The sequence below is a fragment of the Triturus cristatus genome, chromosome 4_1, assembly GCF_964204655.1.
Source record: "Triturus cristatus chromosome 4_1, aTriCri1.1, whole genome shotgun sequence".
In the NCBI taxonomy this organism is placed as follows: domain Eukaryota; kingdom Metazoa; phylum Chordata; class Amphibia; order Caudata; family Salamandridae; genus Triturus; species Triturus cristatus.
Window position 1 is genome coordinate 247,013,246 of NC_140585.1, and position 24,022 is coordinate 247,037,267.

Genomic DNA, 24,022 nt, shown 5'->3' on the forward strand with positions numbered 1-24,022 from the left:
CTCCTCTTTGCGCTGATGCAGGAACCGTTAGCGTCATGGATACGACAGGGCCCTGTCATCTGTAGTTTGAGGTGGGCGATAGGGTGGGAAGATCGGTTATGCGTACGATATACTATTATATCTGGCATAACCTGCACGCTCTATTAACAGTCTATTAGATATATGCGCAGCGTATGGGCGGATCTCAGTTTACACCATAAATTGGGCAAAGTCGCTCCTCTATGTACTTCAATGTCGCCCGCCATGGCTCCCGCGTAACTGAGACATACAGATTGCGACCGAAGGATTTAAATACCTTGGCATATATAACACACCAAAACACACAGTTTATTGCAGAAAACCTCACACAGACACTGGCGCGTTTCCGCCGCGATGTCAAACACTGGCACTTACTGCCACTCACACTACTAGGGAGAGCAGCCCTCTTTAAGATGATGGCACTCCCCAGGTTTTTATATGCCTTACAAAACACGCCGTTTCCAGTGTCCCCTGCATTCTTTGCAGCGATAAATGCTGAGGTTGCCACTCTGCTATGGGACGGGAAACCTGCCCGGATAACCATGCATAAACTAGTGAGGGGTTGGTATGATGGTGACATTGCCCTCCCCAATATAAGAATCTATTACTGGGCATCACAGCTCACAGTAATAAATCAATGGTTTCACGCATTACAAGATGACCCTGCGTATCGTATGGATAGACATCTCCTAGAAGCTGATGGGATTATGGGGACACTATTCAACAAATCAAGGAGGGTGGCCCTCACAGGTCCAACGGCCCACACTGTCAGAATTTGAGGCACAACGAATCCTGGGATGGGAGGGGGGTCATCATGCAGGCCACGCCACTATGGGAAACCCGATGGCTTAGTAATCTGCGAAATACTAGAAGGATTTAGACAATGGGACCTGATAGGTATTTCAAAGGTGGGAGACGTATGGAAAAAAGGTGAGGTAGTCCCGTTTGCCCAACTACAGATCACTCACGGGTTGGCACAGACGAAAACCTTCGATATATGCAGGTCAGACATGCACTAAGAGGTACACAACTACCAGAGGCCTCACCGTTAGAGGACAGGCTCCTGACAGACCACCTGACTAAAAAAGCTATTTACCTGACATACCGGAAAAATAATAAATAATCAGCCGGACTCCATGACCACCTTTAAGGAGCAATGGGAGACTGAGGTGGGAACACTGGATGAAACGGATTGGCAGGACGCAATCGCGTCCCCAAAAGAGGTATCGATTTCTTCAAAGTTAAAACTGGTACAATTAAAAATTTTGCACCGCACTTTGTACACACGACCACTTCTGCATAAATTAGGAGCAACAGACACACCGCTCTGCCTGAGACAATGCGGCACAACTGTCACATGCTTACACACGATCTGGAACTGCCCGGCAATCACAACTTATTGGGGTAAAGTCATGGAGACAATTTCGCAAGGCACCGGGGTTAAGGTTCCGCCGGAGCCAAAAAGATGTCTACTTAACATATGGGAACCTACTGACCTCAATCACACAACTCAAGACTGGGCGACACTGGGTATGACGCTGGCAAAGCGAAATATAGCTCAGAACTGGGGATCGAGACAGACTCCTAGCCATCACCAATGGTGTTGGGACATGCACAATGCAATGATGATAGATAAATCAGTCTACATCCACAGGGGATGCCCCAAAAAATGGACCCGGGTGTGGTGCAGGTGGAATGCTTTCCGAGGTAATATTTGTGAGCCTCCACATGAAGAATCACTGTCAGATGTAAGCGACTAACCAGACCAAAGTAAGGGTACTCTGTGTTGTGAAGGGAATCTGTATATGCTATGTGAATAATGTATAAGCGACACGCTTTACTACTTAATGTTAAAGATAATTATGTCATGTGTTTTACTTTGTCCCGCCACATATGCCATGTTGAATACCACTGCACTATGCTGATTGTAAGTTCTTACAAAATGCCTATAATTTTTTTTTTTTTTAAAGTTTAATGTTAAACATGTCTCTACAGTGAGAAGGCATCAAAAGCTATTTTCATTGTAGCAGTGTTAGCTGTTCCATAGGAAACCATTGGGAGGTAATACTAAAATTAAATAGAATTATCTCCATGTAGGAAACAGCTGCAAAGTTCATTCTTGGACTTTTCAAAATATTTAATAAAAGCCCAATTTATTGGTAAAGTCGGATTTCTAATAAATATCTCACAAAGGGTACTTTTAAAAACTCACCTTTTGCCTGCCTATATCCTCTAAAAGCCCATTTGCATGAGTTTCTAACTGTCCCCCTAGAGCATAGTTCTTCAAACTTTTTGAGGCCGAGATCCCCTTGTCAAACATTTTTAGGCATAAGGACCCCCTTCTGACAAAAATTTCTAGAACCCAGTACTCCTCATCATTGACAACAATCAAAAACCATATACGCCCCCAATTCCTGCAGCAAATAACTTTTAAGGTGGGGAATAATATTAAGCAGTGTGTAGCAAACCAAAGGTCAGGCAGCATGGGGTGTAGTCAAAGGTGTAGCTAAAAACAAAGAGCCTCATCTATGAGGAATTGGTGTAGCCCTACGCCAATGTGAAAGGGCAGGAAAGCACCGTATTTATAAAATATGATGCATTCCTGTCCTTTTCCCTTGTGTTGGTGCACAACATTGTACAGAAAGTGGCCCCTTAATTCACAAAAACAATCCTGAGATGCGTTTTCCTCTTTCTATGTGAGCTGCAGAATGAGCACACACAAAAAGAGTTAAAAACGAGGAGAAATGAAAAAAATTCTTCTGGTAATGCCTCTGCTGGGGAGGCGTCCGTTTTTGAAGCTGCCCCAGGTTTAGTCGATTTTGTAAATATGAGCAGCATCAAAATTCATGGTTTTTGCGTGGGAACCCCACGCAAAGCCCATCGAACCCTCCTTGGCACAGAGTAAGACAGCGCAGTGACTTGCGCTGCAATGTCTTATATCTATGAGGCCATGCAAAGCCATGCAGGTGACTTTGCACCACCTTGTAGGTATGGTTGAGACGCTTGCGCCGCCAGAGCCTCAAAAAAAGAGATGCTCTGAATATGCAAGCCTCTCATAAATAAACAACAAAATATTCTGCACGTTTTTTTTTAGGTCTTTCACCATCAGATCTCTACATATAAAATATTGAGCAGTGTAAATTAAAAATACATTTTTAGAAGTTGTTACTCAGTGGGAAATACACTGTAGTACATTATGAAACCTCTACTAGTTAATGCACTGCAGAGGTCTGTGTGTAACCAGAGAGCCACATAATTAAATTATGAAATGTGCAGTGGAGAATAGTGACGTGTATTTTTTGTGCTCCTTGAGCTCCGAGGACACAGCATGTGACAGAAAGCACTGCGAATATGTAAGTCATTCTTTTATACTTGCAATACATACAGTGTAAGATAGACTGCTACAAAATGCGCAACAAGTTTTACGTTAAAATGGTGCTCTCAAAATGTAGATTTTAGTAATACCAGTGCGGATGTATTTCAATTTCTTTTTTACATATCTGTCCCTTCAACACCTCCTTAGGGGTACTAAGGGTTGTGTAAATGCAGTTACAGTTAAAAGCACGCACATCACAGCCCAGTTGTTAACTCTTTGCACTTCCACTCAAAAAACCCAAATCTTTGTCACCCCGGAGCTTGGAGTGATTGCATCAATCAAAGTCAGATCCGGCTCCCAAGCACCCTTTACACTTGCAGCTTGACTAATAGCGCACATTTGCATTTCATTCAGGCGAGCGGGCACCCTGGCATGACGGCTTTTCACACACAAGACACTCAATTGATGAAACTTCACCTGATTACGATCTAAATTAGCCACCCGAGGACAGATGTCTTTCTCCAAAAGGAAAGCAGACATTTTCTGTTGCAGGCACAAGTGAAGCTGGGGAATGTGGGACCCCCTTCCCACGACTCCACGACCTCCCTGGGGGTCACGCCCCACAGATTGAAGACCTCTACCCTAGAGCTAATTAGTACCTTGCTGAGTTGTGAACTTGCATTCAGAGCTGAGGCATACATCTTGGGTGTAGGAGGTGTGCTGTTCCACTGACAATATGACCACATGGGCAGTACCCAGGATTTTAATCAACTTCAGAGGCCTACCCTGTCACAGGCAGATGTAGCTAATACCTGGGTCTGCAACCTCATGTGTCCCTCTTGTCAGCCAGGCAGCAATCCCAGTGGGAGAGGAGCTGCCCCCAGAATTGGTTTGAAGTGACCACAAAGGAGGGGTTGCTCATTTCCATGGCCACACCTCTCGGCACAGGAGTTCTTTACAGGAAAAGAACGGTTCTGCCATGTTGGATTTAGGTAGAGAATTTCTGTGGGATTGTTTGCAGCAGGGCACACAGGAACTGCTGCAAAAGTCATTAGGGTTACCTCTGGGAACATTTTCCCAATTGGTTTGTCACTCCCACACACAGTCTAGTGCCAGGCTTAAATGTGCCACCACTGGGCACCCTCCTAAGAACATTACTGGACCTATGAAAGACAGAAGAAGAACTGCACCTGCTGTTGAGACCTGTGAGGAGACCCGAAAGGATGGACCTGCTCCTACTTGTGCCCAGGACAAAAAAGTGGACTGAATAGGTTATTTAGCTGACCCTCTGTTAAGCTACAGGTACACAAGAAGCTGCTAGAAGCCCTTTTCCTAAAGAGCCCAAATGACCACTTGTAACTGGAACTGGACCTGGCCTTAGACATCCAAACTTGGCCTGGTCCCTGTGGGTGGCTTATGTCGGAACTAGTCTTGACCAATGGGGGGGGGGTAGGGGGGTGTCTGCAACACTGAACATGGCAGCTGCTTTTGAACTGAGTTGAGCTCCTCCGCCTCTCTTCAAAAATCCACACCAGATCTGAAGTCAGAGGACCATCACAGGCTGCATCTGCCGTGAGAGCCTTGTTGAACCAGAGCCGGTCTCTCGGCTCTTGTGTGGCTTCCCAGAGCAGCAGGCTGGCCCGAGGTGGACGAGAAAGGGGTCGGCTGCCTTGCGCTGAGGGATGCAGTGACGGGCAAGGGAGGAGTGGCCTCGCTTTTTGAAAGCATTGGTTGGGTTTTGGGCTTTGGGCTTGGAGATTACAGGCCTCCTCTATGAAGAATACCCTGCCTTACTGGGACTTGCTGCTGGATGACTGAGGCTGCAGAGGGACTGCTGGTAAGGCCACGCGGAGGGTGGCAGCATCAGGCCTGGACGACTGGGGATGCCTCAGCAGCGAGAACATGCTGATGCGCCAGTCTGACGAGGTCTGGCCCTTGTGATTGCTGCGCTGTGGTACCCGGGGGTGGGGTCCTGAGTGATAGAGAGACACATCCAGCAGCAATTGAGGGGTACCTAGTGCAGGGTGCCTCCTCACCCACCTGAGCTACAATTTTGCAGCATCCTGAGAGGCACATAGTGACCGGCCCTGGGGCCTAAGTAAGGGGGACCGTGGGCCATGTAACACCTAGCTGCCAGACACAGTAGAAGATATAGATGCAACAGACTATGGGGGCCCTCAGCAAGACCGCTCAACGAGGTGACGTGGAGGGGGAGCACGGCTTTCGACAAGTCGGCCACTGTCTGAGATTCTGAGGTCCGGCCTCTGTGAGATTCCGGAAGTGGGATGACTCCTGTCCACTGACTGTTTGCTCCGGTGGCAGTGTTCTGGAGCGCCCAGAGAGGTCAGAGGTGAGACAGACTAGAAGAGCCACGCTGATCCTGTAAGTGGGATCTTAGACATCACACCATGGGGAAAGATAAAACCTCTGGAACCCCAGCAGCACAAGGGCACATTGACAAATTCACAAACCTCAAGTGCCGCAGGAGGTGGGGCGTCCCCCCCGACCACCCAGTGACCAGTCAACACCCATCTTACAGGCCATCCATGACTCCCGTTCCAAAATTGTAGAACTCCAAACAGACCTCCTCTTGTTGCGCCAAGATCTGCACAACACAGCAGCGAGGGTCACAGCTGTGAAGGGGATTATATCAGAGACAGAAGACAAGTTGAAGTCTTTACACAGTAAAGTATCAGACCGCAAGCGGCAGGCACACCAGCTGGACGCAAGGGTGGAAGATGTGGAGGGGCACTCCCTCCATAACAGCCTCCAGATTTTGGGGATATCTGAAGGATCGGAAGGCACCTTTGCAACGTGTTTTGTAGCAGTCTGGATACAGACCTTGATCCTCAAAGGTGAACTGGCAGCTTGATATGCAGTTGAGTAGGCCCACAAGTCACTGGCCCAGAAACCCCTGCCAGGGGACCCTCCGCACCCTATAGTTGCCAAGGTGCACAACTTTACAGACATCGATATGATACTTAAGGCCTCCTCGAAAATGGACAGCCTATTGTGCAATTCAGCACCAGTCATGGTATTTCCAGACTATACCTGGAAGGTTCAACAACAAAGATGTTAACTTCTGGAGGCGAAACAGCTAAGGGCCATGCAGATCCAATCCATGTTGCTCTTTCCTGCTTGCATCAAAGTAATTCTCAACAATAACACTCTGTTATTTGACACACTGGAGGCTGCCTAGTCGCATACGAAAGAGAGACCTGCTTTTGACATGCCTCAACCCCAGGACTCGGGCGGGCTTGGAAGCCATCAGGAGCTGTCAGAGGATTTGATCCCACACAGAGAAACTCCAACACCTTTGAATTGTGGACCCTCAGGATCCAGCCTTGCATGGTCCTGACCCAGACTGTGACTAAGTATCCTGATTGATCCAAATGCGGTTTTCATTCCAGATTTGCTAAATTGCGAGAACTATGTAGCAGAAGTAGCCCACCCCGACATTCTCCTTTTCTCTTTCCTTTCTTTTCTTGATTTCCGTTACTGTGTGCTATTGACACTTGCTTGGTTTGAGTAATGGGGATGGGGAGGGAGTGTTTGGTACAAGGGGGGACAGTTGTGGTCTATATACCCGTTTGGCAGCTGTCCCAAATATTTTCCATGACAGATGCCGTTTTCGAGGTGTTGGGAGGGGGGCAAGGGCGGTTTTCTTCACGTTTTATCTCACAGACACTCAGACATGACGCCAACACCCCATTGAATGGTCATGATTAGTGACCTCTGATGACCCTGACAGACCCACACGTGTTGATCCTGTATAAAGTAACGGGAAATGGGAACATTGTCTGGCATTTTGCTTCCTAGTATACAACAATATATTCAGACGGGAGTCATTCTGATTGGATGGCTCTGCTGATGTTTGTAGTGTCCCAGTGGTCCCTCAGAGGAGGGAAAATGCTATGGCACTGGAGGAAGACCTCACATTGGATGGGTTGGCAGAAGCCCTCACCCAGCTCCAATCTGTGAAAACACTGGGCCCCAATAGGTTCCCAGCAGAATTCTTCAAAACATATTGCCCAACTCCCCTAGCCATTGACCAAGACCCTACTCACAGGAACATTGCCCCCAGAACTCTGTCTGGCAGAGATAGTGATTATACTAAAAGTAGGACACCCACCGGAACATTGTTCGTCATATTGACCCATTTCTTTCCCCAATGGAGAGGTTAAGATATGGGACAGAGCTCTGGGTCACTGACTGCTCCGACTGATCAGTTTGCTTGTCCACCTCGACCAATCTGGCTTTATGTCACATCGTGCTACGTGTCACAGCATCTTTCGAGTGAGATTTTTGGAGTTCGATTTTTAATGTGTTGTGTTTCAACTTTTTAACTGTATTAGTAATTCTAAATACTTTGCACATTTTGAGGTTAAGCATGTCTGCTCTGTGTCATAGCTACCAGAAGTTGAGCTCAGTTTTAAATAACTGAAACCTTTAATGGATCTAAAAAGAATAGGACATTATTACTTATGGCAGAGTACCATCCACACCAACTAATAATCTACTTTCTCACACTAATATCTTTCTGTTTCTCTTTAAGGATGAAGATTCCTTTATCCCCTTTGTGCCAGAAGATCTCCAGCAGTATGAATTCTCAGGTTAGCTTTTCTTTTGTTTCCACAGTTTCACTACTTGCCTGGTTACAGGTTTTTGACAATTCTAACCTGGAGTTCCTTATCTTTATTTGATCATCTAAAGGTTTTCTGTAATTCTTAAATTGATCCCAGACCAAGGATAGATATCAGATTATTTTCTGTCTTGTTTGTATCAGCAGCAACATGGTGTATTTGTATACTTAGAGTTTAGAAAATGTTTTATTTTAGCTCATTTTATTACTGGAGCTCAATTTACTCTACCCTACAAAATCCCGACCTTGTCATCCTTTTAATTTAAAAGTTGGATGTCGGTTCTGCAGATTATTGTGCAGCTTCAGACGACATCCAGCGCTTGGAGTCACTGTGGTCTTTATTGCCAAGTAACCACACAAGGTTATTGTACCATTTCAGAGGTTGCTTAGTTTGAATAAATCTAAAATGCAGTTGGACTATTCTCCTCCTCTCCCTGGAAGTTAAATATTGGTGCAATTGTCTGCAACCTATTGTTAACATCTTTCAGACATAGCAAACTCCTCCGTTTTTTCATGGTCAAGTATCCTAATAGAACTCCAAACCAAGTTTACACAAGATTGTACTTGTTGGGTGAGTTAAATGGCTGTACAGTTGTTCTTGCCTGGTCAAACTAATTGTACCATGGTGTACATTCATTGGTTTTCTTTTGGGCTGTCTTTTTTACCAAATAGCAGTGGTACTTCTGAGGGTGGGTGAGAAGATTGAATTATATATAGGCCACTAAGTGTATTGATACTCTCTGTAAGGTGAATTTAATTCCACTAAACTGCTTGGTAGCAGCTAGTGATATTTTCTAGATCTACAACCACTATATTGTTATTTAAATTCCCACTCATGCCACACCATTGTCACTGCATACTTTTATTTTATTACCACATGAAAAACATTATTTTGAAAATACCTTATAACTATAAGGTCGGTGAATTACAACCTCATACTGCAATTTCTAAGCCTAAATTTTAAACAATCATTTATAAAAGCTAGAAAAATGTAATTTAAACTATAACAATGTAACTGTTGGAAATGTAAAAGTAGGCAACAATAACAAATATCTGGCAATGCTATGGGGGTGAGTGCTCTAGAGAACGGTCTATTTTTTCTATTACTTTATGGTTGGTTTGAAGTAGTTCTTTTGCAGCTATGTTCTGTTTTTTCCTAAACTTTGTGTGGGTTTACTTGTGCTGAAGTGCACGGGGAATTCCATATTGATGCATCCACTTAGTTGGCACAATTGCCTTAGCTTCCCAATTTCAATCCAAGAAAAGAATCATTAACTTAGAATACAAACGCTTTCCTTCTGGGGGTATCTTTCCGGAGAGAATAGGCTATATTTGAAACTGAAATTGAAGATGAGTGTTTTAAAGTAAAAAGACCATTTTGTAAAGTAAAAATAGTATGTTCTTCCCCATCTTTACCATTTGTTGGGTCCATTTGGAAACCCATTAACTGATCTATAGGGATCTGACGGATGTATAACTGGCATGGTTTAATTGATCCATACAGTAAAAAGCTGAAATAAATCATGGCACTGTATTCAGTAAGCCACTAAATAACTATACTGTCAATTTGAAGGCAAAGAAGACTCTAGTACATGATTGATTATGACCAGATTAGTCAAATGGTCTGTTTTCAACACCAGTGAGCCCCAACCAAGCTGGCCCTAACCCCCTGTATTGTGGCAAGTCGTAGGTCATTTATATGACCCCCTTCTGTAGCTCCAGGTTCCGTGTTGGGACACAAGCAACCAAACATTTTAGTTTTGAGACCAAGAGCTTGCAGTAGGACCTTAGTCATCTAAAGCATCCTGAGTCAAATTTTGCTTGTAAACTTGCCATGCTGTCGCAGATTGGGCGTGCGATTTTGAAACCTACATTTTAGTGTCTGTTGTCTCAAGAAAACCCCAACACTTGGAAACAAAATGTTCGTGGTATATGTAACTGTGCAAGATTGAGAGTGTTACAATGGTTAGAATGTTTTCTAAGACTGTGAGACAGTGCTACATTATGTTCATCTTGGGTGGGCAGTTGTGCATGATCAGGAATGTTGTAATGTTTACTCACTAAGCACGGAAATAGACGACTTAGGTTTGAAAAAAGGTTTGCGGGAGAGTAGGTGGGTTGACAGCTGGGCAGGGGATTGGTGAAACCTACACACCTGAATGGGCTGCATAGAAAGCAATAGGTAGGACTTTCTCACTAAAGAAATAATACTTTGGAAATGATACTTAGGCATTAAAATTGACAATTTTACTTACCCTGTAAGCATCTGTACGTAGCATGTAGTGCTGTAGATACACATGCTGTGCATGCTCTTGCCATCTAGTATTGGGCTTGGACGTGTCAACTTGTTTTTGTTTGAAGAAGTATTTCCAAGACAGAAGGTGAGATGACTCCACCTATCGTAGGCAATGTGCCTGGGCATCAGCTATGTAGTTAGATTGTTTTTCTCCTCTGTCGGGTTCGGACATGTAAATGCAAGCTCCGGTTCTACTCCACACTTTCTAGCCAGGCTTTCTGCACTGTCCCTTATCAGTCCAAACAATCCTGTTGTTCATCGGTCTCTTTGACTCCATCTTGCGGTTGACGAAATCTTCACATCGGGGCTCTGCCCTTCTTGGCTCCAATCACTTCAGCAGCAGAGAATGTCCACATGATGGAATGAACTCCCTTTTTTGGTTCTGCTCAACTTGCCACACCAAGTTCTCAAGGACGGATTTGTACTAAGTCTGTAACTTGTGCCTGTCCCCGGATCACCGAGAAGAAATCCTGTGCGGTGTGTCTTGCGTTCCGCAGCAAGAAGATGCTTTGGATCCAAAGGGCACTACGCATTGCCTCGCAGTGCTGGGGAGAGGAGGACGCTCCAGATAATGTCGGCAAGGGGAAAGCTCTGAAGCAGCTGAGGGAGTCTGGCGTCAAGACTGTAGAGGCCTTCTCTTCGGATGATGTTGGGTCGAAGTCCGAAGTTGACGCTGAAAGGCCCCTGCCGGGTCAACGCCCATTACCGAGGACCGTAGTGAGTAGTGCTAGCTCCCATCCTTCGGAGGCACCAGCCTCGACCTCCCGTGCCTCATTAGATGTTTCCGGGCCTCCACTGCATCATGGCTATGGTCTGCACTGAACTACCAGACCCAACGCCCTCAATACCTTTGGCGCCGAAGTCCTCTTTGAAACCTTTCCCCTCGACATTGACTGCCTCTGAGCTGCACTCAGAGTTGAAATCTTCAGAGCCAAAATCCACCTCGGGGCATTCTGGGCGCCGAATTTCTTCAGCTCCATCCAGGCCATCTTCAGAGGAGATCGATCAGCTCATCCTGCAACGACTTCAGGAACGCCTAGACACCTGTCAGTTTATCCACATACAGCCAGGCACGGGACGGGTTATGGCACAGCCTGCCCAGTAACCCAAGGACTCCCTCCATCTCAAGAGGAGACTTACTTTCAAGGAGGCCCTCAACCCTCCTTTTGAGCCGATTTCCAAAAAGCCTTGATGCCACAACAGAGGCACCTTTCCATTAATGCCTGGTCCTTCTAATCCTGCTCCTCCTTATCTTACTCTTACTACTCCACCTCCTCCATCGCCTCCTATTCAATCAATCAATCAATCAATCATAGCATTTGTAGAGCGCACTACATACCCGTGAGGGTCTCAAGGCGCTGGGGGGGGGAAGCTGCTACTGTTCGAAGAGCAAGGTCTTGGAAGTCTTCTGAAGGTCAGAAGGTCTGCCGTAGGTGGATGGGGAGGGTATTCCATTTCTTGGCGGCGAGGTGGGAGAATGATCTGCCACCGGCGGTCGCTCTTCGGATGCGGGGGACGGTGGCGAGGGCGCGGTCTGCAGAGCGGAGCTGCCGGGTGGGGGTGTAGAGGCTGAGTCGGCTGTTGAGGTACGTTGGTCTGGTGAGTGCCTTGTGTGCGTGGGTGAGGAGTTTGAAGGTTATCCTCTTGTTGACAGGGAGCCAGTGCATGTCTCTCGGGTGGGGTGTGATATGGCTGCGGCGAGGGATGTCGAGGATCAGGCGTGCGGAGGCGTTCTGGATGTGTTGAAGCCGTTTCAGGAGTTTGGCCGGGGCTCCTGCGTAGAGTGCGTTTCCGTAGTCCAGTCTACTGCTAACGAGGGCCTGGGTGACCGTCCTTCTTGTTTCGGTGGGGATTCACTTGAAGATCCTGCAAAGCATGCAGAGGGTGTTGAAGCAGGAGGAGGAGACGGCGTTGAACTGCTTCATCATGGAGAGGGTAGAGTCGAGGATGACCCCTAGGTTGCATGTGTGGTCGGTGGGTGTTGGGGGTGTTCCTAGTGCAGTCGGCCACCAGGAGTCGTGCCAGAGAGAGGGGGTCGATCCGAGAATGAGGACCTCCGTCTTGTCCGAGTTCAGCTTCAGTCGGCTGTTCCTCATCCAGTCGGCGACGGCCTTCATTCCTTCGTGGAGGTTGGTTTTGGCGGTGTGGGGGTCCTTGGTGAGGCAGAGGATCAGCTGGATGTCGTCGGCGTAGGAGATGATGTTGAGGTCGTGCCGTCGTGCGACGTGGGCGAGCGGTGCCTTGTAGACGTTGAACAACGTTGGGCTGAGGGATGAGCCTTTGGGTACGCCGCTTCGGCACAGAAGGGGGGGAGGCGGACGCTTGTTCTGCTGGAGAGGAAGAAGGAGGTCCAGTCCAGGGCCGTCTCTTGGATTCCGGCGTCGTAGAGGCGTGTTCGTAGTGTGCGGTGGCAGACCGCGTCGAAGGCGGCTGAGGATGAGGGCCTCGGTTTCTCTGTTGTCTAGCAGGGTCCTGATGTCATCGGTGGCAGCGATGAAGGCAGTTTCGGTGCTGTGGGCGCTGCGGAACCCGGACTGGGATGGGTCCAGGATGCTGTTCTCCTCGAGGAAGCTGGTCAGTTGTTTGTTGATGGCCTTTTCGATGATCTTTGCCGGGAGCAGGGAGATGGGTCAGAAGTTCTTGAGGTCCTTGGGGTCCGCCTTGGGTTTCTTGAGTAAGGCGTTGATCTCTGCGTGCTTCCAGCTCTCCGGGAAGGTGGTGTTGATGGTTTTCCAGAGATGGGGTGCAATGGTGCTGCTGGCTTTGTTGAAGATGTGGTGTGGGCAGGGGTCTTCCGGGGATCCGGAGTGGACGGTGTTCATGATCTTTATGGTGTCGTCGTTGTTGATGTTGGTCCAGGCGGTTGGTGCGGGTGGGGGTTGTGGGAGCGGGGGTCTTAGTGGTTGCCGGGATGGTGACGTTGTTGAAGCGGTCGTGGATGTCTGCCATCAAGCGATGGAAGAAGGTGGCCAGCGAGTCGCATAGGTCTTGTGAAGGTGGGATGTCGTTGGTGTTGGAGCTGGGGTTGGAGAGTTCCTTCACGATATTGAAGAGCTCTTTGCTGTTGTGTGCGTTGTTGTCTAGGCGGTCTTTGAAAGAGGTCCTTTTGGCGGATCTGATGAGGTGGTGATGTCTGCGGGTGGCGTTCTTGTGGGCTGTGTAGCTTTCCGGTGTTCGTTTACGGATCCAGTTTTTTTCGAGTTTTTGGCAGGTTTGCTTGGAGGCCTGGAGGTCTTCGGTAAACCAGCTGGCTTTCTTGCTGGTGTAGGTGTTGGAGGTCTTCTTGAGCGGGGCGAGGGTGTCGGGTCGGTCGGATCTGTGGGTGGGCTCCGGGCAAGGGTGGTGGAAAGCTGGTCATCGGTGACTTTGCTCCAGCAGCGGCACGGCATCAGTTGGGTGTGGTGGTGCATGGTGGTTTTCCGGAAGGTGAAGTGGGTGCAGTGGTTATCGGTCCAGTGGAGCTCGGTGGTGTGGTTGAAGGAGACGTGGGAGCTTGCGGAGAAGATGGGGTCAAGCGTGTGGCAGGCGGAGTGGGTGGGTGTAGTGACGAGTGGTCTGAGTCCGAGGTTGGCGAGGTTGTCGATCAGGGTGGAGGAGTTGGTGTCGTTGTTGTTCTCGAGGTGGAAGTTCAGGTCCCCGAGGAGGATGTAGTCCAAGGAGGCGAGGGCGTGTGTGCTGACGAGGTCGGTGATGGAGTCGCTGAACTGTGCTCGTGGTCCGGGGGGGTCTGTAAATGAGGGTTTCTCTGAGGGTGGTGTTGGGATCGTGTGGATCTGGAAGTGCAGGTGTTCGGCGGTTCTGAGGGTGTCGTCGGTGTTGGCTGAGACTTTGAGAGTGTTCCTGTGGATGATGGCGATTCCTCCTCCTACTCCATTGTTGCGGTCCCTGTGGGTGATCTTATAGCCTTCCCGGGATGGCTATGGCGATGTCGGGTGCCGAGGAGGGGTTCAGCCAGATCTCCGTCAGGAAGGCGACATCTGGGGTGTTGGAGTACAGTAGGTCCCAGAGTTCCACGGCGTGTTTGCATGTGGAGCGGGTGTTGAGAAGGATGCATCTGAGGTGGTTGGGTTCTTTGGTAGGTCGGTTGGCGGGCCGGATGCTGGTGAAGCTGCAGTTACGGCAGGAAAAGGGTCCTTGGGATGCGCTTCAGGGCGGCCAGGCAGCAGGTGCGTGATCGTCCGGCGTTGAGTGCGTGGAGGGTGCTGGAGCTGTAGCAGAGGCGGGTGTCGTGGCGTTCGCGGGGGCCAGGGGTCCTGGTGCTGGGCGCGGTCCAGGCGAGGACAGGCGCAGACGGGCTTGCCTTAGGCGTGCCTTTGGCACGCCAGCGGTGCGGCCGCGCAGTGGCCGCCATATATGGAGAGGTGGGAGGGAGGAGCAGCTGGGAGGCGGGAGGTAGGGGCAGCGAATGGGCAGTCAGGGGGGCAGGGCCGCAGGGGACGCAGCAGCAGGAACGGGAGTGGTGAACGGCACAGAAGGCAAGGGCACAGAATTCCGGGGGGTCACAGAAGAAAAACTGGGCACAGAATCACGGGGGTCACAGAAGGAAAAACAGGCACAGAATCACGGGGGTCACAGAAGGAAAACCGGTCACAGAATCACGGGGGTCACAGAAGGAAATCGGGCACAGAATCACGGGGGTCACAGAAGGAAAACGGGCACAGAATCACAAGGGTCACAGAAGGAAAACCGGGCACAGAATCACGGGGATGACGATGGGAACAGAAGGAAAGAAGGGTACAGGAGAAAGTACAGGCACAGGGGGAAGACAGACAACAGCAGTCACAGACAACAAAAAAGAAAACGATAAGGGCAGTACAATGAATGACACCGACAATAGGACAGACCTAAGGCCTACCACTGGCCACCAGGGATAAAGCGCAGGTGGCATCCTGCGGGTGGAGGAGGACCTCTCTGAGCATTCCTTCCACTCATTCACAAAAAGTTATGTTAATCCTGACATACACCACCACAGCCATGTTTTACCTACAAAAGAAGGGGGCATGCACTTGCCCCAGATGTCTGCTTTAGCTCAGAGCATCTGGCGGTGGGCGATACATCCCAAGATGAATCTGGTCATCCAGTATATTCCAGATCAAGACAACAACCTGGCAGACCTGGCAGTCCGTGAGTGGGAATCCCACCCCTAGACTATAGTCCCTTACTTCTGGCAGTGGGGCTTTCCTCAGATAGATCCGTTTGCCACCGCCGAAATTGCTATATGTCCAAGCTTCACTGCCAGATTACCACACCCACAGTCCATGGGCAATGCACCATGGATGAACTAGTCAGAGATATTTGCTTACTCTTTTCCACCTCTCCCGCTCCTACCATTTGTAGTCCACAAGCTGAGGCAGACATCCCTTACTTGGATCTTAGTAGCCCTAACCTGGGCATGCCCAGTCATGGTACTCCACTCTCCTCTAGCTCTCTCTAGTTCCCCACGAGAAGCTCCCCAACAGGCTAGACCTTCTCAAGGAAAACCACAGCTATCTCAACCTCTCTGAGGAGTGTATGTTTATTCTTTGAGAAGCAAGAAGGCCCACTACCAGGCCCTATTATGCTGCCAAACGGAAACATTTTGTACACTAGTGTCTTCCCATTCATATCCATCTACTTACATCATTGTCTGTTACCTTATTCAATTTCAACAATCAGGCCTGGTGTACATTATATTTGATTGCAATTGGATGCTGTGGCTGCTTACCAACAAAATAGGCAACACACTTCATTCTTTAGGGTGCCAGTCATTAAGGCTTTCATAGAAGAACTTAAAAGGGTTATTCCACTCCGGACTCTTTCTGCTCTGGTGTGGAATTTTAACATTGTTCTTACAAGGCTAATGGGACCTCCTTTTGAGCCACTTCACTCTTGCTGGTTGAAATTTCTGTTATGGAAATTATCCTTCCATGTAGCCATCACTTCACTCAGACAAGTCAGTGAGATCCACGCTCTTACCTTGGAAAAACCTTTCTTCCAGGTTCACCATTATAGGGTGGTTCTCTGAAACCAACTGAAATACCTTCCGTTACCAGTCTTGTTTCCACATCCAGAATCTATAGCGGAACGTGCCTTACATACGTTATATGTTAAAAGGGTGTTCATGTACTACGTTGACAAAACAAAACCATTTTGTAAGATGCAACAGCTGTCTGTGTCCTACTTTCAGCCACACAGAGGGCATGCCATTTCCGAGGCAGGGGTTGCATGTTGGCTTGTCAACTGCATTCAGGCTTGTTACGCTAAAGCAAAAGGGTTGCTTGCCTCAACATCAGCATTCCCCCCCCCCCCCCACATCTGAGCACATTCCGTTTTTTGTTCACTTTTTCTCTTCTTTTAAACCAAAATTAGCCCTACACAATCTTTTTTTGTACCAGTGCAGAATTACTCGCTCATTTAGTATATTGCAGAGCTATGAATATGTATGTTATGTGCACAAACCTGCTGTTGTTTCAATGGAACACGACCATTTAAGTCATCACTTGCTTTTCTTACTCACCATTTATGTTCCCAGATGTCAGTAATTTCTGTTACGTATTGCAACTCCGGTATGTTATGGAAAAGAACGTTTTTTAAAAATTATTTTAAAAATATATATTAACCTGAGGCTCATTTTCAATCAAACCAAATTGGCGTTTGCCTACTCTCCAATGAACGAGCACTTCCCTCCATCGCTTGAGTAAAAGCAGAATTATAATAGATTGCATAAAGTAGAATGGGAAAGTAAGAAAGGTGTTATTTAGAGTTTGGCAGATGCAGAGCTTGTGCTACAAATTGGTCGATGTCCAGCCCACCCCTTTCAAGTATCCATGTATGCCCTCTAATGGAGCTGAGAGGTCATCTGCTCAACTCTAAATAACCCTTTAAATATTTTGTTTAGAGCTTTTTGATATAATATGGTAAAAAGCATGTTCTTGTTGTTAGGGTTATATTGTAGATTGATGGGTGGATTATATTCCACATTCAAATGATTAAGCATATTATGCAGAGACCTATGATTGTGCCTTCATGCATAGGACGTTGAATAATGCCTTGTCCAATGTTTGGCTGACAGTGCTGTATCCCCTCTTCCTTAATGCCTCATTGGATGGCTTAATGGGATACTGCAACATCTAGTTAGGTCAAACCACCTCTACGTAGGGGCTCCCAACACCTTAGATGCTTCTTTTTATTCAGCAAAGCACATTCTCCAGATTCCTTCTGTAAGATTCATAGTGTCCCTCCATTGTTCTGTGTAGGAGTCTTGGCACAGCATTCATTCCCAAACATAACATGAACATGTTTTACTATTTATATAGGGTAAGTCTGAGTTGTTCAGTCTGGCTCGGAATATCACTTTGGGATTTACTATGCCTGGGCATTATTTGAACTCCTTGAAATGTCACCAATGATTTTCTGTTTTAAATGCAGATGTCCACTTTAACTCTATCGGGTATCTTCCTTTCATGTTCATGACCAAAAGTTATGATTGTGGGTATTAACTTATACATGTGCTACTTCCTGCTATTTGTACAGCTGCTACTTCGCTCTAGGACTTGATTACTTTAACTGGGGCAGCTCACTATAGAATTTGATTACTTTAACTGGTGCCTGGGAGATCTCAGGGTTTGTCAAGGAGTTCAAAACATCATCTATTAATAGTGATATATGCTCCCCTAATACTCCCTTGATAGAATCATTATTTCTGATCCTAACTGTGTATGGTTACATAGCCAGAACAAAGAGCATTGGCAAAAGGGGGAAATTCTGTCTTGTGCATCTCTTTGAATTGTGAGATAATCTCCTGATGATCACTACCGTTGCCACCTGGAACCTGTTGCTGGCACTATCCATGTCAATAAAATGGGGCCCTAGGTCAAAACATCCCAAGACTGTTCCAATAAATTACCTACTCTTCTTATGTAATGGTTTCTAATCCAATCATATACGGAACACCAGAGTTCTTTCCTTATTTACCTGTCTAACAAAGTGAGCAAGTCTGTTAAATGTTTGCAGTCCCCAAAAAACAGTTTAAATAGATGTTGGAGAAGAGGATCTAAATGAGTAACCAGATGTTTAGTATAAAGCTTGGAATCCAGAGGTAAGAAAGTGGTAAGGTACTAGAGTGATATTACTCTGCATGAAGAGCACTATTGTATAACTTTCCTCTTTGCTAGATGACCATAATGTCCACTGCAACATATACAAGGTGTTGGTTTGTGGTCTTTAATGAATTGAACATTTTCATCTGGAGGCTTACCAGCAAGTGAGCATAAGTTTTGTTTAAACAACCCTGTTAGTGTGTCAGGGGCTAAGCCATGTATTTATTTCTGGACATCAGATTTTTAAATTTTTTTATTTTCCTATCCCGTTGCTCTCATTGTGTCCTGGGAATGTTCACGTTTGTCAGGTACCTGGCCTGAACTTATGTATTTCTCGCCATCGAGGGATATACCTGCTGATATTGTTTCCGGCAGGCTTTATTCGTTTGAGATTTATTTCTGGAGACGGGGGAGCTTCATTAGTCTTTTATGATGTGAATCATGCCCCTACTTATAAATATGCCAGGTTGATTGCCCTTTACATAAAATCATTGCTTTGAATTTAAAAGTGATCTTTCTGTGTAGTAACCTGAAGTATATGGAATTGGTCCATGACTGTCATTGTGGTCTTAAATTCATTCCGGGATGCCAATTTCTTGAATTTTCTGTCCATGAATCCAAGTTCCCCATCTGAATCTTGTTCCTGGCTCTTTTCATGTCGCTTGAAATTAACGTCTGGCCACTGGCTTAAAGACGCTTCGTGTGGTGGCTTGAATATTGTTGAGTGATATTTAGATTTTCATTTAAGCGCTGTTTAACTTCGGCTCTATTTGGAACGTCTTTTACTAGATATTTGTCTAATCTCCCACTTTTGTATCAGAGTCCATTTCCTTAGGGTCAACACACTAGCAGAACCCAACATTTCGGCAGTCCAAATGCAGTTATTAAAAGTGTAGATTGGAGTTTCTACCTGAGTGAAATGCTTTTAGAATGGGTGCAGTGAGTACGGCGATCTAGAATGAGATCTACATTCAGAAGGTCTTCAAAATAGGCTTGCACCACCAGTTTATCACCAATATTATGAGCAGACTAACACCAATGTATGCTCCTTCGACTTTGTCAAGGTTCTAACAGCTGTATTCCCCAAAGGAACAATCACTATTAAGACATCTGCACACAGATTCAGTAGTGTCTCTACAGAGGATGCTCAGTATCTTTGCTTAGGACTACAGTACCTATATGAATTTTGAATATTGTGAAGTGAGTAGCAATAATCCAAACGGTTGTATGACATAATTTCGACAGACAGAAAATCGACCTACAAATATATCGCAACAAAAATATCGATGTCAAGAATATCGACATCCTATCTACAACATGGTAAGTACAAAAATATCGAAAATTAAATATCGATGTCAAAAATATTGTTATTAAAAATATCGCTTTTCTGTTACTTTAAAAATATATGTAAAATAAACCAAATTATACTTAGAAATTAAATAAACATAATTAAATATATTGTATAATATTTAAAATGTATAATTAATATATATAATTTAATAAAACTTTAATTAAACATATACATATAATATATAATATATATACTTACTTAATAATTAATTTTAATAATAATTTCTGTAACGTATAAATTATTAAATGTTTTTAAAAATTACCAATACATCTATACACATAAAATAATAACATTAATAAATATTTAATAATTACATATAGCAAATAATAATCAATATTTTTAATGTGAATAATTTTTATTATTAATGATATATTACAATAGCAAAAATAATACAAAACATATGAAATATCAGACACAATAAAACTACTAGTCCAACTCCAACAAAAACAACAGTAAGGAAAATGTTGGATACCGTAGGGGTAAAAATTACTATTCCAACTCCAAAGAGTGCAACAGTAGGGAAAGCGTTGGATAGCGTAGGGTTAAAATTACGATTCCAACTCCAGAGAGTGCAATAGTAGGGAAAGCGTTGGATAGCGTAAAGGTAAAAATTACTATTCCCACTCCAGAGAGTGCAACAGTAAGGAAAACGTTGGATAGCGTAGGGGTAAAAATTACTATTCCAACTCCAAAGAGTGCAACAGTAAGGAAAGCGTTGGATAGCGTAGGGGTAAAAATTACTATTCCAACTCCAGAGAGTGCAATAGTAGGGAAAGCGTTGGATAGCGTAAGGGTAAAAATTACTATTCCCATTCCAGAGAGTGCAACAGTAGGGAAAGTGTTGGATAGCGTAGGGAAAAAAATTACTATTCCAACTACAGAGAATGCAACAGTAGGGAAACCACTGGATAGCATAGTGGTAAAAATTGCTATTCCCACTCCAGTGAGTCCAACAGTAGGGAAAGCGTTGGATAGCGTAGGGGTAAAAATTACTATTCCCACTCCAGAGAGTGCAACAGTAGTGAAAACGCTGGATAGCTTAGAAGTAAAAATTACTATTCCCACTCCAATGAGTGCAACAGTAGGGAAAACATTGCATAGCATAGGGGTACAAATTACTATTCCCACACCAGAGAATGCAACAGCAGTGAAAACGCTGGATAGCGTAGGGGTACAAATTACTATTCCCACTCCAGTAAGTGAAACAGTAGGGAAAGCGCTGGATAGCGTAGGGGTAAAAATTACTATTCCAACTCCAGAGAGTGCAACAGTAGGAAAAGCGCTGGATAGCGTAGGGGTAAAATTACTATTCCAACTCCAGAGAGTGCAACAGTAGGGAAAGCGTTGGATAGCGTAGGGGTACAAATTACTATTCCCACTCCAGTAAGTGAAACAGTAGGGAAAGCGCTGGATAGCGTAGGGGTAAAAATTACTATTCCAACTCCAAAGAGTGCAACAGTAGGGAAAGCGTTGGATAGCGTAGGGGTAAAAATTACTATTCCAACTCCAGAGAGTGCAATAGTAGGGAAAGCGTTGGATAGCGTAAGGGTAAACATTACTATTCCCACTCCAGAGAGTGCAACAGTAGGGAAAGTGTTGGATAGCGTAGGGAAAAGAATTACTATTCCAACTCCAGAGAGTGCAATAGTAGGGAAAATGTTGGGTAGCGTAGGGGTAAAAATTACTATTCCCACTCCAGAGAGTGCAACAGTAGTGAAAACGCTGGATAGCGTAGGGGTACAAATTACTATTCCCACTCCAGTAAGTGAAACAGTAGGGAAAGCGCTGGATAGCGTAGGGGTAAAAATTACTATTCCCACTCCAGTAAGTGAAACAGTAGGGAAAGCGCTGGATAGTGTAGGGGTAAAAATTACTATTCCAACTCCAGAGAGTGCAACAGTAGGAAAAGCGCTGGATAGCGTAGGGGTAAAAATTACTATTCCAACTCCAGAGAGTGCAACAGTAGGGAAAGCGTTGGATAGCGTAGGGGTACAAATTACTATTCCCACTCCAGTAAGTGAAACAGTAGGGAAAGCGCTGGATAGCGTAGAGGTAAAAATTACTATTCCAACTCCAAAGAGTGCAACAGTAGGGAAAGCGTTGGATAGCGTAGGGGTAAAAATTACTATTCCAACTCCAGAGAGTGCAATAGTAGGGAAAGCGTTGGATAGCGTAAGGGTAAAAATTACTATTCCCACTCCAGAGAGTGCAACAGTAGGGAAAGTGTTGGATAGCGTAGGGAAAAAAATTACTATTCCAACTCCAGAGAGTGCAATAGTAGGGAAAACATTGGATAGCGTAGGAGTAAAAATTACTATTCCCACTCCAGTGAGTCCAACAGAAGGGAAAGCGTTGGATAGCGTAGGGGTAAAAATTACTATTCCCACTCCAGAGAGTGCAACAGTAGTGAAAACGCTGGATAGCGTAGGGGTACAAATTACTATTCCCACTCCAGTAAGTTAAACAGTAGGGAAAGCGCTGGATAGCGTAGGGTTAAAAATTACTATTCCAACTCCAGATAGTAAAACAGTTGGGAAAGCACTGGATAGCATAGGGATTCTATAAACATAATAACCAATTAAATAATTAGTTATAAAAAAATAGCATATTAATAATTAATTTACAAAATATGTATTATTAAATACCAATTATTTAAATTAAATATTTATAGAAATAACTTTAAATTACATCCCACACTATTCCCCCTTTAACACACAACACACTACACATACAAAATACACAATACATTTAAATATCAGTTTATCTATTATTTACAATTAATAATACATTCTTTATAATTAATATACTTATTATTTACAAATGTATACATATTAACTACCAAATTACAATTATTCACAAATTAATTATTAATTAACAATACATTAATTAGCAATAACAACAAATAACATGAAATAATAAATTATTTATATTTACTATATTTAACGTACTAATAACAATTAATTACCAATTAATAATTAATTAACAATTAATTATTATTAATTTACAAATAAATAAAAATGATCAGTAATTATTTGAATTTAATTACATCCCACCCTATTCCCCTATAAACCCACAACCCACTACACATAAAAATTCACATAATTAATTTAATCATCAATTAATCACTTAATAAAATTAAATCACCAATTAATTAGTAATTAACAATTAATTAATTAACGATACCAATAAATAAATATTAATATTAAACTAATTATAACTTATATAATTAACCAATTAATAAAATTAATTTACAGTTAATAATTAATTAACAATTAATTAATCAATTAATATATTTAATTAACAATTAGTAATTAATTAACAATTAATTAATCATAAATACCAATTAAATAATACATATTAATTAATTAATTATAATTAAATTACTTCCCACCCTATTCCCCTATAAACCCACAACCCGCTCTGATACTAAAACGCTAAATTATATTTTAAATAATTATTAATCTCTAAACATTTATTTTTAAATGTATTAAAATACATTACAATAATCTTTAACATACAAATAAAATACATATTAAAATACATTACACTAATAAAATATCGATATTCTTGACATCGAAATTTTTGATTACGATATTACTTACATCTATATTAATGATTTCGATATTATTAACTTCGATAATACTTACCTTGGGGTCGATATTCTGTCCATCGATATTCTTGACTTCGATATTCTTTACCTACGATATTTACAACTCGATATACTTGTAGGTCGAAATTTAAAACTCGATATTTAGACTGCTCACCAATCCAAACATCTTGCTCACAGCAGGTATACACACAAGGCTGTTATTCTTCTTTGGATACCCCTCTTGCTGCCAGGCATGTTTTGGACTGGCATGCATGTTTCCCATGGTATAGGGGGTCATTTGTTTTTATTTGTTCGAGGCATATGAGCTGCAGATCGTACACTGTGCATAGATCGTCATCTGGTGTTGGGCTCGGATGTTTGCATCTTGTTGTTGTCTTGAAAGAAGTCTTTTGTAGTCATGAGATAGGTGACTCCTCCCTTGGACGATAGTGCGCATGGGCATCGACTCCATCCTCAGATTGTTTTTTGGCGCTTTTGGGTTTGGATGTAACTTTTGCGCTCCGATTCGACACCATATTTTCAAACCATTTTGAGGCGCAAACTATGTACGGTATTGCTTTCGTCGCGTGATCTTCAACGTGCATCTCAACTACTCGATTCCGATCGTCAACGCGGGCAGCTGGGCCTATCAATGCCGTTCGGGCTTACAGCTCATGGAAAGGACTCCATTAAAAAAATGCCCACAGTGTGGAGCAAAATTTCCTCACAGTG

At 44.4% G+C, this 24,022-nt stretch overlaps 1 protein-coding gene across 3 annotated transcripts in view; it reads left to right on the forward strand.

Annotated features, from left to right (window-relative positions):
* AGBL3 (AGBL carboxypeptidase 3) overlaps window positions 1-24,022 on the forward strand; it is a 616,174-nt gene that overhangs the window by 142,934 nt on the left and 449,218 nt on the right. For all 3 annotated transcript variants that reach the window (XM_085651966.1, XM_085651965.1, XM_085651967.1), the window contains exon 3: window positions 7,890-7,947. In XM_085651966.1, coding sequence (XP_085508092.1) covers window positions 7,890-7,947 — 58 coding nt within the window. The remainder of the gene's footprint in view (window positions 1-7,889; window positions 7,948-24,022) is intronic.